The sequence below is a fragment of the Aquarana catesbeiana genome, linkage group LG10 (genome assembly GCF_042186555.1).
Source record: "Aquarana catesbeiana isolate 2022-GZ linkage group LG10, ASM4218655v1, whole genome shotgun sequence".
Lineage (NCBI taxonomy): Eukaryota > Metazoa > Chordata > Amphibia > Anura > Ranidae > Aquarana > Aquarana catesbeiana.
The window spans coordinates 3351082-3364337 of NC_133333.1; the positions used below are offsets into that span (position 1 = coordinate 3351082).

At 46.4% G+C, this 13256-nt stretch overlaps 1 protein-coding gene across 1 annotated transcript in view; it reads right to left on the reverse strand.

Annotated features, from left to right (window-relative positions):
* The window catches only part of SPEN (spen family transcriptional repressor), an 80362-nt gene that overhangs the window by 6215 nt on the left and 60891 nt on the right, over positions 1 to 13256 (reverse strand). The window contains 2 exon segments of the mRNA XM_073601489.1: positions 1400 to 9131; positions 9430 to 9530. Of these exon segments, the coding sequence (XP_073457590.1) occupies positions 1400 to 9131; positions 9430 to 9530 (7833 nt within the window).

Genomic DNA, 13256 nt, shown 5'->3' on the forward strand with positions numbered 1-13256 from the left:
AGGATTTGTTTTACCCTCAGATTTGGTTCACTGCGGTTTCCCTGCATTTTTGAAAAGGAGTCGGTGCGATTTTGTTCACCAGTTCAGGTGCAAATTTGTACTTGACATTATCGCTCCTGAACCGGACTGAAAAACGCACAGGACTCTTTTTAACCACTTGCCTACCGGGCCAATTCTGACACTTCTCTCATATGTAAAAATCTGTGTTTTTGCTAGAAAATGACTCACAACCCTCAAACATTATAGTAATGTGGTCCTCCGTGCTACTAAGTGAATATCTAACTAACTAAATGGTGTAAAAATGGATCTAAAGTGAACATAATGCACAAACAAGTATAAATAAGAGAAAAGTGATCAGCACAATTTCTTAAAGTGATAGAATCTAAAATTCAGTGAATACTATAATAAAGCCCAATAAAGTGAAACACAACCAAAATGTCCAAACAAGTGAGAGTGAAATTGCTCTTCTGAAAAGTAATGACCGATTCTTCTTAATATGTGAATCTTCGCAAAAGCTGAATGCTCACAGAGTGCTTACCTCCATTAGGAGTATAACAAGCCTTGAAAGTATCCCGTAGTGGGAATGGATACACTGCAGTGGAACTCCGGTTGATGACCACTCCCTACACGTTACGTCGCAGCACGTGACTTCATCAGGGGAACCGGAGTGGCACTCAGTAATTGTGGGGTCTGGAGGAGCAGCGGACCATCAGCGTAGTGTGACTACAATCTGTCTGGACATCACTAGCATCTTGAAAACACCTCCCGGAATAGCCATCAACCGGAGTTCCACCACGGTGTACCCATTCCCACTACAGGATACTTTCCAGGCTTGTTATACTCCTAATGGAGGTAAGTGCTCTGTGAGCATTCAGCTACAGAGTTCGGGGCAGCTAATAAAAAAAAAACGCTCCCAAACATCCGTTTACCAGCAGCAGTGTACATGAAGCCTTACTGCTAAATCGCAACAAATGTAAACATCCTTTGAGATAACAATACAGCATGACAGGTCCTCTTTATGGAGAGATCTGGTGTCTATAAGGCCTCACATCTCTCCTCTACAATGGAAAACATTACCAAAAAAAAAACAAAAAAAAAAACACATTAACCTATTGCTTTTCAAACAAACGTCGTTTGACGTCACTCCGGTCCTCCTAGACTCAGACTATAGAGATTAGCTGACGCCATCTTTCCTCAGCTAATCTCTGTGGTCAGCCGTCGCAACCGCCCGATCGGTTCTCGGGGCTACGATCATCCAGTTAAGCACGAGAACCACCGGAAAGCGGCGGGAGGGTTCTAAATGTGATCCAGAAGATAATCCACCCGTGTGAGGAGGACTGCTGTGTGAACAAACCGCAGAACACTTTAATGACAGAAGATACATCAGGACAGTTATTACCTGGGATGGTGTCATGCTCCGTGATTGCAATCCGATGGGCGATGCAGCAGAGAACTGAGGGTGGGAAAGCTGGGCAGCGGGGTGATAGGTGCGGATATCCGTGTACACTGGCCGATAATCGTGGAAAGAGCTTCCTGACGGATGAATGAGGGGCACCCCATGAGGAACGACCACCGGCTGCGACAAGTTCAGTCCACTCAGCATCCTGGCATCGTTGTGTTGCGAATGAGGCAATTTCACATCGGGCTGCTTAGTCAGTTCTTTTACAGGCTGCGGCGTTTTACTGGCCGGAGGGGTTTTCACTGGGCCCTCGGGTGTTCGGGACTGCCTGGCCTCCTGGTGGTGTTCCCCCACAGCACTGATATGAGAATGCATCATCATTCGGACATCACGTGGCATTATAACATCCTGGGGGACGCTGTATGGGTCGAGCCGCATTCCTGACCCGGGCATGCGATATTCGGGTTGCATCACCAGCACATCGGACTGAACGTGAGATGGACCACGGCTGACAGGATGGTGGTAGTGAATGTCATCATCAGCACCGTGTTGGGAAGACAACGTGGGCAGTACCATCTCTCGGAGAGGTGCTGGCTGAGGGGTGTTGGATCGTTGAGGTCGAACGTCCATCTGAGGCTGCATAGCTGCTCGGGGTGAGTGAAGTGCTTCTGGTCGCATGCCGTACTGCATTGCTGGTAATGGCGGGGTGTTAATCCTGACATCCCCCTGTGGCAGGTGGCCCAGTGACTGAGTTACACTATGTGGGGGCATAATAACAGTTTGTTCTGGGTGCATGCTGGGCAAGTAAGGTGACACTGGTAGTCCAGGGGCCAACATCACAGATGGGTTGCTAGTTAAGGCAGAAGAAGCGGTAACACTCGGGTGACAGGACCTGGGGAAGGGAGATGAGGCGTGCCCAGTGGTACAGGGTGAATGAGGCTCTTGTTTGATGTTGAGATGTGGTAGTGATCGGTCAGCAGATGTACTGGTTCCAGTGCTCACATGATTGGCTTCTGGCTGCATCTTTCCCGACAGCGAAGAGTGGTGTGGGCTCATATTGGTAGACTGATGGCCTTTAGTCTCTTTCATATCCAAGTGTTTCTTTCCGGAAGAAACCATCTGACCCGAAAGCATCTGACTGTGCATTAGCACTGGTGCGGAATTTGGGTTCAGAACTTTAACTGCAGCGGGCTGCGAGGAAGCATTGGGAACAGTGATGTGACTCGATTCGGACTTCTCCAAACAAGAACGTTCCTGTTTGATTGTAGAGATAACAGGGGATGCGTTGTAGGGTTGGTAGCTTGTTGGTGTCTGCGGTCCTTTTGGCAAAATCTGAGATGGCTGAAGCGGTTCCTGTTTAATCTGCGTCTTTGACACCGACTGTTGAATCTCGATGTCCACAGCGCTGGCCGGAGGGATCTGGCTGATTTTTGCACTTATGCGTTGAGGGCCCTCTGTTTTCTGGCCAGAGTAACTAAGGAGCATTACCCCCTGGGAGGTGTTCACCCTCAGGCCAGGACTAGGTCCGGTTTCTGCAGGCCGGTCTTCTATAACAGTCATCGTCTGCTTCAAGCAGGCGCGGTTGTCATTGGTGTTCTGTCTCTGCTTGCTCTTTTGAGATGGGATACATGGTGTAGCTGGCTGAGGCGGTTTTACCAATGTGATTCTTGGTAAATCATCATGATCGAAGCTGTGTGGCATTCTACTAATGACTGAGGTAGCCTTGGGGGTCACAATGGTGGGCTTCTCCTGAAATACAGGCGCCTCAGCTGCTGGTGGGACTACCGTGTTGGTGAGGGGAACTGACGGTTTTTCTTCTGAAACTGGCTTAATTGCTTCCACTTGAGGATGAGTAGGTTCTTCAACATGTGAAACAGACACAGGCTCAGAGATGGAGGCCGTGACAATACTAGAAGTATTAGAAGGTGAAGATACATATTTGGGCTCCATTAATATCTTCCTTAAGGTGCTTGAACTGGTATCAACGTCGGAGGCCTTGGTGTCCGGGGGTAAAGCAGGTGGTGGGGTAGAAACGGCTGTGTTTTCGTCATGCCTTACCATCCAGTCAGGTAAGATGGCTGGTGCCGAATGTGGGAGAGAGGCAGGCAATGAAGGTGCAGTCTTCCCTGGGGTTGCTGGCATAGCTGGAGGGGTGGTAATGCTGGGTGGAGTAATCGGGGCATTTTCAGTACTTGAGCGAAGTTTGACACTGCCCTGACTGACATCATCAATGATAAGCTGCTGGGGTGAATCGCAAACATTGGCAGACTCGGACCTGTCTTCATCTTTAAATTCTTCATCGCCATCCTTGGAGACAGCATCAGATGAGGAATTCAAGCTTGTGTCCAGATTCTGCTTCTCAGGGCTAGGCGCCACCGGTATTTCCCCAGACGGTTCCTTTAGTCCTTCATCCAAGATCTTCTCCTCTGCTCTGGGTGATTTGCCCTGAATACTTTCATGAACAAACATGTTGGTGTCTACCGTCTCTCTCTTTTTGCTTCTTCGTTTTTTCTTGGAAGCTGCCCGACCCCGAGTTCTCTTTGGAATCGACTCTGCTTCCGGCAAAGGCTCTGGTTCTGGTTCTTTAACTTTACTTGAAGACTTGCGCTCTGGTTCTTTGTCTACTACAGGTTCTGCCTGAGATGAGGAAACGGGAGCTGCAGGCAGGACACCTTCAGAGCCTGGGGTACTGTTATTTTGTAGAAGGAGACTGACTGCCCGATTGGTCTCAGGCTCCTGGTCATCTGGCTGTGGAGGAGCTGGAACAGTGGCAGGGTCAGGTGTTGCCTCAGCTTCTCCTTCTGGTGGATATGGTGGAGCTGGAGGAAAACTTTCAGCATCAGCAGAAATGTCACAAATGATGGAGCCAATGGCTGCTGCCAGTTCTGTCTCGCTGGCCTGGTGTGCAGGTTTATCACCCTCCTCTTCAGGGCGAGATTCTGCCCCATCTCCTCCCTGAGAATCTTTGTAAGGTGGAACAGTGGCTGTTTCAGTGATTTTCTCAATGTTTTCCACAGCTTGTTCGAGTTCCATTTGTCGGGCCAGCTGTGCCTCTTCAGGTGACATTTTGGGTTCTTTTGGAGGTTCTTTTTCTGGCGTTTCTGGAAAAGAAGTTCCTTCTGGCTTTGTAAAAGGTGGAGATACGTTCTCTTCCTTTTGAGGGCTTTTGATTTTGACGGGCGATATCACTAATGGCTCACCGTCTTCGTGTGGCCTCAAAGCACCCTTTACCTCATCAGGGTTAAGGCGAATTTCCACATTTTTCAAGCGTGGAAGGGTTTTTGTATTTTTAGGCCTTCCGACTTTTGACTTGGGAGCTTTTTCTACAGATATTTTCTTCTCTGCCACATCAGAAGTAGGGTTCTCTATGGGGATTTTATCCATCTCTGTATCTTTTAAGTCATTTTTAACTTCGGAAATCTCCTCTTTGGCCAGTTTTGGCTTACTCTCCTCTTCAGTTGCAGCTCCTGTGGTTTCAGGGCATTCTTCATTTGATTCCCCTGAGCACTCCACTGACTGTGGTATAGGGTCACCTTTACCCTTTTTACCCTGATGGTTGCTAGACACAGGAGAATGGCTCTGTGAGGATTTTTGAGAGCGAGGAGATCGCCATCCTTCAGTTGGTTTTGCATTCTCTACCACCTCCTTACTTTCTGTATCTTCTGTATCTTGTTTTAAGGTTTCAGCTTTAATAGGTGACACATTCCTGCGGACTTTGGGTGGTCGCCCTCTCCTTGGTGTGTTGGGCACAGCAACTGGTGTCTCCTGAACATCTTTTTCTGGTCTCTTCCGAGTGGATCGAGGCGCATCAGAAGATTCTTTAGCAGAAGGCCCATCATTATCACCTGTGGTAGCATAGACAGATCTGACGTTTCTGCGTGTTCGGGAGACGGGCAGACTTGGCTCTGAGACTTCAAGTTCTGGAACAGCGCTTGGAGACTTAGCTGAACTCCTTGAGTTCCTGTCATGTTCAACTTTACTTTCCGAATGTTTTTGGGGCTCAACACGAGGGGATGCAGAACGATTGCGTTTCTCACGGTCAATCCTGACGCTTTTTCTTGTTGCTGGTTTATCTGCGGCACTAGACCTTTTGCCTTTGGAGGCTTTTTTGTTCTTCGCTGTGATGGGAGCCTCTGCTTCCAAATCATTTTCAGAAATAAGTGGCTCTGCTTCCTCTGGAACAGTTTCGTTCTTTTCACATGCATCGGGCTCTGTACCTGTAAACACCGGGGTGCTTTCTTCAAAGGCTTCAACCTCTTCAGCCTTGTCATCAGCTTTGGAAGGGGAGGTTGTTGGTGTCACTGGTTTTATCTCTGCAACGGGATCAGTACTGACTTCAGAAAAGGAAGCACCAGGTGTTGGTGGTTTTGTATCCACTAATGTAATATGTTCCCCAGTTGGTAGCTCCTCAGGAACTGGAGGGATAGCCGGAGTCTCATTTGTCTCATCAACAGCTTGAACAGTTTCCACTGGGGTTGGTGGATGGACAGCAATAGGAGGGGTAACTGGTGCAACGACCTTCGGAGAAGAAGTTTCCTCAGCAACTGTCTCACAAGGCTCAGCTGGCTTATCTTCTATTGCTGGAACAGTAGGTGGTGATGGCATTTTCTCGACAACTATTTTCTCAGGAGGGGGTGCTGCTACAGGTTCTGGCTGAGGAAGTGGTGCTGGTATTGGCACAATAGACACAGGAGACTTGTTCTCTCGTTCTTTGTTTTCAGGGACAGGCTCAGGAGTCCTTGGCTGATTTTCCTTTTCTTCTGGCTTTTCTTGCTCTTTGGGTCTTTGCTCTTTTTCCTTCTCTTTCTGCTGCATCCTCGTCAGTTCAATGAATCGACTTTGAAACAGTACGACCGGTTCATGCACAAGCTCCGAAGTGCTGCTGATGCCATCAGAAGAAAGCTGCCTCCCGTAAGGACGTAGGATGCACAGGTCAGTATCCTCATCTTTCCTCTCTAGGTGTTGCAAACGTTTGGAGTCTTGTTCAAAGATAGAACTATGGAGAAACCGAGAGGCAAACAGCTCCTGTTTTTCCTGTTCCTCTTCCTTGTGATCATCTTTTTTATCATCTAATTTTCCATCAGAATCTGTCTTGATCTTTTTCTTCTTCATATACCAGGATGGTATGGGCCTTGGTGCCGAATCGACTTTTTCTCTCTCTTTGCTGTTGCGTAAGCTGGCAAGCTTGGAGTCCCATTCCAAAAAAGACCAATTCTCTTCACGGGAAGAGGAAAGCGATTTGGCTCTTTCAAGCAAGGCTTTTGTGTCAGGAGTAATAGTCTTATCTAAGAAGCGGTGCCTTTCTAAAGAGCCGGACAGCCTCTCCTCCTTTTCCCGTTTATCATCTCCATCCCGCAGTAAAAAAGAAAATCTTGAGCCATCAAGTATTGAGGACACTTTGGGTGAAGCAGATTTATGATCACTATCTTCATCAGAGTCTGAGGGAACTTCTCCGGGTTCGAGGTCCTTGGAGCGTTTACGGATACTTTCTCTTTTTATAATGTTACTAGGAAAGCTAATGTCCATTCTGTTGCTCTCCTGTTTGATTTGGCTATCCCACCTGCCATACTCCTCTTCAGGGCTCACTGCGGTAAATTTAGCTTTGGCAAAATCGCTCATGTGCTCTTTCCTGATTGGTTCGCTGGGTATCAATTTATAAGGTTCATCTTTAAGACCCATGCTGGAGAACATGTTCTTTTCATCCACTTGAGGAGATTCTTTGAATTCTTTGATTGGCATTAACCTCGGAGAGTTTAAGGTAAAGTCGTCCTCATTAAACATAAAAGGACGGACGCTTGGAGAACAAGAAATTCTTTCTGATTCGTCGCTCATCTGTCGGGAGCTTCTGTAATGTCTTTCGGGTTTGGTGATTTCGAAGTCCACGTGGTCAGTTTTTTTTTTTTTACTTGGTGGAGAATCATCTGTGACATCCTGTGGTGGTTTCCCGACTTCATGTACGAGGCTGCGCCTTTCATACTCCTCAGCTTCTTTACTGGGACTGCCAAACTTTTCAGACTTCAGGATCTCCAGCTCCATCTGCTGCTTCAGTTTGCGGTTTTGTTCCATCTGTTTTCGGTAACTCTGTGTGTAGTCTATATCGATTGCAAGCTTTTCTTCAGTCTCTGGCCTCTCCAAGCCCATGCCTTCCCTCAAGAGATTGCAGTAGGCTTTTCTATCATCTTTCGAGGCATCTTTATCCAGATCGTCCCCCATTTGCACATGTCTTTGAAGATTCTTCATGAAGTTTATCTTTTTACTGGAGGCATCAGGGGAGTCAAACTGTTCATCTACTGGTTCTCCTAAGCGCAGCTGAAGATCAGAGTTAGAGCGAACAGAAAGGCTGTGGTCTTGGCTGTCTTTAGGGCTACTTATATTGAAAAGTCTTTCAGATTTGCTTTTTCTACCTTCCCTTTTTAAAAGTTCTTTTCTTGAGCTTTTCCTATCAAAGTCCCCTTCCCGAAGCCCAGAGAAGTCTCTTGAAGATGCAGGATCTAGTTGTTTCCTTGAACTCAACCGAAGGTCATCCTCGTCTGTGTTGTTTCGGCGAACGTCAAGTTTTTGACGGTCGCACTTTAAATTTGCATCTGCAAACCTCCTTTTCCGAGCTTCTAGCTTGTCCAAGTCAGCGGCAGACGCGCCTTCAGTAGGCGTTTCCTGCTTTAAGTGCTTCTTTAGTTTCTGTTTGCTTTCTTTATCGACAACTTCAACATGGCTTGAGAGCAGTTTGTCTTTTGGCACTTTACTTCTTGACTCCGCTTTCATTTGCTCAAATTTGGACTGCTCAAGACGTATCATCTGGGTCTTCGGATCCAAAGGTGGTGACTTCATGGATTCGCTCTCGGCCTTTATCTTGGTGGGTTTTTCTAAACCGGAGGGATCAAAAACTTTCCCTTCCTTTTCAGTCACACGAGTAAGGACCACACAAGGCATGAGATCCAACCGGTTTTTTGATGCAGAGTCCTTGTCATTCTTCTCTCTGGCCAACAGCTTGCTGCTCCCTTTTTGTTTCTCCAGGCTTGGTTCCTTTTCATTATCTTGATCGGTTTCTGAAGACTGTGAACTTGTTGAATGGTTCTTGGACTTTCGCTTGGCTCTGTCTGCTTTATCTTTTTCGAGTAGTTTATCAGTCCTTTCTTTCCGTAAGAGACGCTTCTCTTTATCGGATCTTTCCGCATCAAAAGTATGCTCCTTGTCAAGTTTTTCGCTTTTGATGTAGCGCTCAGCCCGGGCTTTGTCCAGTTTATCAAATCTGGAAGGAGAAACAGAACTGCAGCTACCGCTGCGATCGGAGGACCGGCTATAAATCCTTCGCTCTGGGTCACTTGTAATCCGCTCAGATTGTGATGGGGATCCTGCAGGACTCTGAGGTCTCCTTGAACGCGCTGGGCTTTGGCTTCGCTCTACCGGCCTCCGCTCACCATCCCTCTCGCGGTCTGTTTCAAACCGCTCACGTTCTCGCTCCCTTTCTCTCTGGCGGTAACTATATTCCCGTATATCCTGTTCATATGGATCCCTGTTGTAGTCTCTATATTCTCTGGAGTCCTCATAGTAACGTTGTTCATAGTAATCTCCTTGGTAGGACTCCCAATCTTGGTATAATTCTCTGCTGCGGGCTGGGTACTCTCGCCTTGACTCCTCTGGGTATGTGCCTGTTGTGCGGACGCTGTCGTAATAAGTCCTCTCTGTAGTAGTAGTCAATTCATGGAAGGATCCTCTTCGAGTATCATCGCTTCTGGAAAATAAAACAGGAGGATGGTTTAATTACACATATTTCATTTAAGGAAAATACATTTTCTGTGTACGACTTGTTCAGTAAAATTAGCCACTGGAGAAAGATTTGCTTATAGAGTTTAAACCTGTCCTGAGAACTGACACAATGCTGAACCTCCAACACATAAACCACAAGGGAGTAACCCCTATATAATCAGATACCCTTTATTACATTAATGCAACACTTATTATTGAATTATATAGGATATACCACACCCTATTAAATGCAAAGAAATCTACAAATAAAATCAGCAACGCACCTTCTTTCTGATATTATTTCATAGATATCCCGTATATCTTGTCCCGATGATTCCATTGAGCCATAGAAAGCCAACTGACTTTCCTGGTTAGCAAAATCCACCTAATGTATAAATGACATTAAAAAAAAAAAAAAAGAACAGAACATTGTTATTTGGTGAACTTACATCAAAATGCCATTTTTAAATCTTAAAGAGTGACAAATATGAAACCAAAGCAGAGCCTTGTGGGTTGGAAGGAACTGTGGGGCAATCACCAGAAAAAATCCCTTTGCTGTAAATAACTTAATCAGGTCCTGCATCGCGCATTTATTAAAGTGGCCGTTCCACCTCAGTGATAAGGTCTGCTTATTCAAGGTGCCGTCCGTCTCCCTAAAACACTGCAAAAAAGTACCTGTGGGAGGGAGAATAGATATACACGCACCTTTCCCCAACTTCCCTAGGGCAAGGGGTGATGTCACCCTCCTGCCAAAAAGATCCCTGGGAATGCCGAGTAGCGCGAATTTCATCCTTCTACCGCCAAGATCCCTAGGAATGCCGAGTAGCCCGAATCTCTCCCTCCTGCCGACAAGATCCCTGGGAATGCCGAGTAGCCCGAATCTCTCCCTCCTGCCGACAAGATCCCTGGGAATGCCGAGTAGCCGGAATCGCTCCCTCCTGCTGACAAGATCCCTGGGAATGCCGATCCCTGGGAATGCTGAGTAGCCCAAATCTCTCCCTCCTGCTGACAAGATCCCTGGGAATGCCGATCCCTGGGAATGCCGAGTAGCCCAAATCTCTCCCTCCTGTCGACATGATCCCTGGAAATGTTGAGAAGCCCAAATCTCACCCTTCTAATGACAAGATCTCTGGGAATACTGAGTAGCCCCAATTTCATCCTCCTAATGACAAGATCTCTGGGAATACTGAGTAGCCCCAATTTCATCCTCCTAATGACAAGATCTCTGGGAATACTGAGTAGCCCAAATCTCTCCCTCCTGTCGACAAGATCCCTGGGAATGCTGAGTAGCCCAAATCTCTCTCTCCTGTCGACATGATCCCTGGATATGTTGAGTAGCCCCAATTTCATCCTCCTAATGACAAGATCCCTGGGAATACCGAGTAGCCCCAATTTTATCCTCCTAATGACAAGATCCCTGGGAATACCGAGTAGCCCCAATTTCATCCTCCTAATGACAAGATCCCTGGGAATACCGAGTAGCCCCAATTTCATCCTCCTAATGACAAGATCCCTGGGAATACTGAGTAGTCCAAATCTCTCCCTCCTGTCGACAAGATCCCTGGAAATGCTGAGTAATCCAGATCTCATGAGAACACGCTGTAGCACAGCGCAGGTTTGAATTCGAGAAATCCTGGCTATTTACCATTCTCTGCAATCTGTCCTGAAGAAGGATGACATCACCATCGCCTAGGCGCAATGGGTGAAGTCAAGGAAAGGTAAGTAAATCCATTTACCTCCCCACAGGTGCTTTTTTTGCATCAGTTTAGAGAGGAGGAGAGGCACAAATTTGAATAAGCAGACCTTGTCACTGGGGTGGACGGTTCCCTTTAAGCAGAACTGGCCTACGTGCCTTCCCCTAACCATGGTAGCAGTAAATAAAAGCACATTGTCTATAACAAATTATACTGCAGAGGACCTCAAGATTTTGCCATAAACCTAAAATTTCATCCTGTTTGCATGGAGCAGCAAAACCTGGCATCACATGACCAAATCAAAATGGCCGTCCTTTGTACACTGAAGCACCTGCTGTCATTTCATAAGATATCGCCCCCAAGACAATACAGGAAAAAGGAGAGAGCTGTAGGGAAAAGTGAAAATGGTATAGGCAGGGCACTACAGAGTCCTGGGAATAATGGATAAAGGAGGAGTGTATAAGCCTGTCCGACATGTGAGGTGGGGGGTGAGGTGGGGGTGGGACATTCAATATTTCCGTATGGACTGGAAATGGTTTAGTGTCTCTGTGACTGCCAATGTCAAGCCTCAGAAATTTTACAGTACACAATGAAATGAAAATGCATGAATCTGCAAATCAACAATATTCCAGGTCACTCACCATAATAAGAAGCTGCACACTGCACTGGGCATCTCTCTCTGATGCATTTAGTTAAGCCCAAGAAGGGGGCAAAACGCATCAGCAAGAGGAGTTGGGTTTAGTATCCTAAATAATGCTGGAACGATAAAGTTGGTTTTATGCCCAACAGGACTGCAGTGTGCAGCTTTCTATTACAATATGTGCACTGATGGGGGTGGGGGGGAGCGAATCCCGGTGATTTGAGCATCTGCAGCTTAGCGGTGACAGCGACGGGTCTTTTGGTGGCACTGGGGACACTGAGGAATGTTCCAGGTTACGTTGCTGCAGAGGTTTTACTGCTTACCAGTAACAAGAGAAGACTACCAGAAAACACCGAGAAGTTCAGAGACACGAGGCCAACAATCTGCTACACATCAACCTACCAGGGAGGCAATACAAGCAAGGACAAGGCTAGCCGTGGATTGTGTGCAGACCATGTAGACAATAATAGACTAAAAATGGACTAAAATCAATAACCTTATTACAACAATAATTAAAATTACACAAGCAGAAAATACTGCAAATCATTACATTTTGATTGAAAATGATTCAAGAAACTCCACATGCAAACTTGACGTGTTTCAAATATTCGGCTTCTTCAGGAGTACATGTGAATAGAATCTATGGACACGGATTGGAAGACCTCATTCATACCGCACAAAACAAACAGGAGAAGTTCTCCAAAACATGGCAGCTGTGGAACATGTTCATATACTCAAGTGAGGGCCAGGCTCTGCAAGAGGCTTCATTAACTAATTGACCATTCATACGGTAAATCCAATTCCTAAATTTTACATACAGGACAGATAGTATTATAGAGGCATCTCAGATGCACCTTTTTTAACCACTCCATGATCGCGGGGATCACTTCCCCTTACCCCCTTCCCCCCTTCTCTCACTTCTCTTCTTTCTCACTCTCTATCTCCTCTTAACCGTAGGATGCTCCTACAATACTTGGAAGATGGGAAAAAGGAAGGGAGGGAGCTCATGGGACTGTATTAACCTAACACACCGCACCTTAGAAAGCACATATGTCCTTCTCCATAGGGGAGAGCTGATATTAGTATGTATGCTTCCCGATTGCTACCTCAGTTGCGCTGCAAAGTACATGAGAATGTTTTTGCAATCGTGCTTACCATGATGTATACATCTATCTTTTAAGAATAATGATCATTGAGTCATAATGGTGTGTTATGTACTCCGATGACGATTTATTGTATTTTGTATTGTACCGGTCCATGTGGGCCCCCTTTCCTGTTATAAATAAAAAAAAAAAAAAAATCTATGGACACGAACATATATATATATATTATAGATGTAATTCCAATTAAATGAAGTGATTGGTGTAATGTGATTTCTGTGTTGGAGAAGACACAGTTTGATGAATAGGTCACCCTGCTCCTCTGTGTGAACTCCCCCTATGTGGTAGAGGTCTTCCTTTTCATGATGATGATGATTGGTGTTCAGAACAAGCGTTGGGGGATTGCAGCACTTTGGTAGAATAAAACCCTCTTATCTATTAATCTGTCTGCGTCACGTAGGAGTATGGTGGCAGAGCGTCTCTCCTGCGCTGAATCCCATATCCAATACATGATCCGGCACCTCCGGGTAGGGGGCGCATCGGCTGTGCTGTGATTAGTCACAGCACAAGCCAATCAGCCGGTGCCGGCCAATGATTGGCGGCTGGCACCCGCTGATCAGGGAGGAGGAAGTCAGGGCGAGGCTCTGTAAATATAAACAATGCAGAGCTCTGTCCGG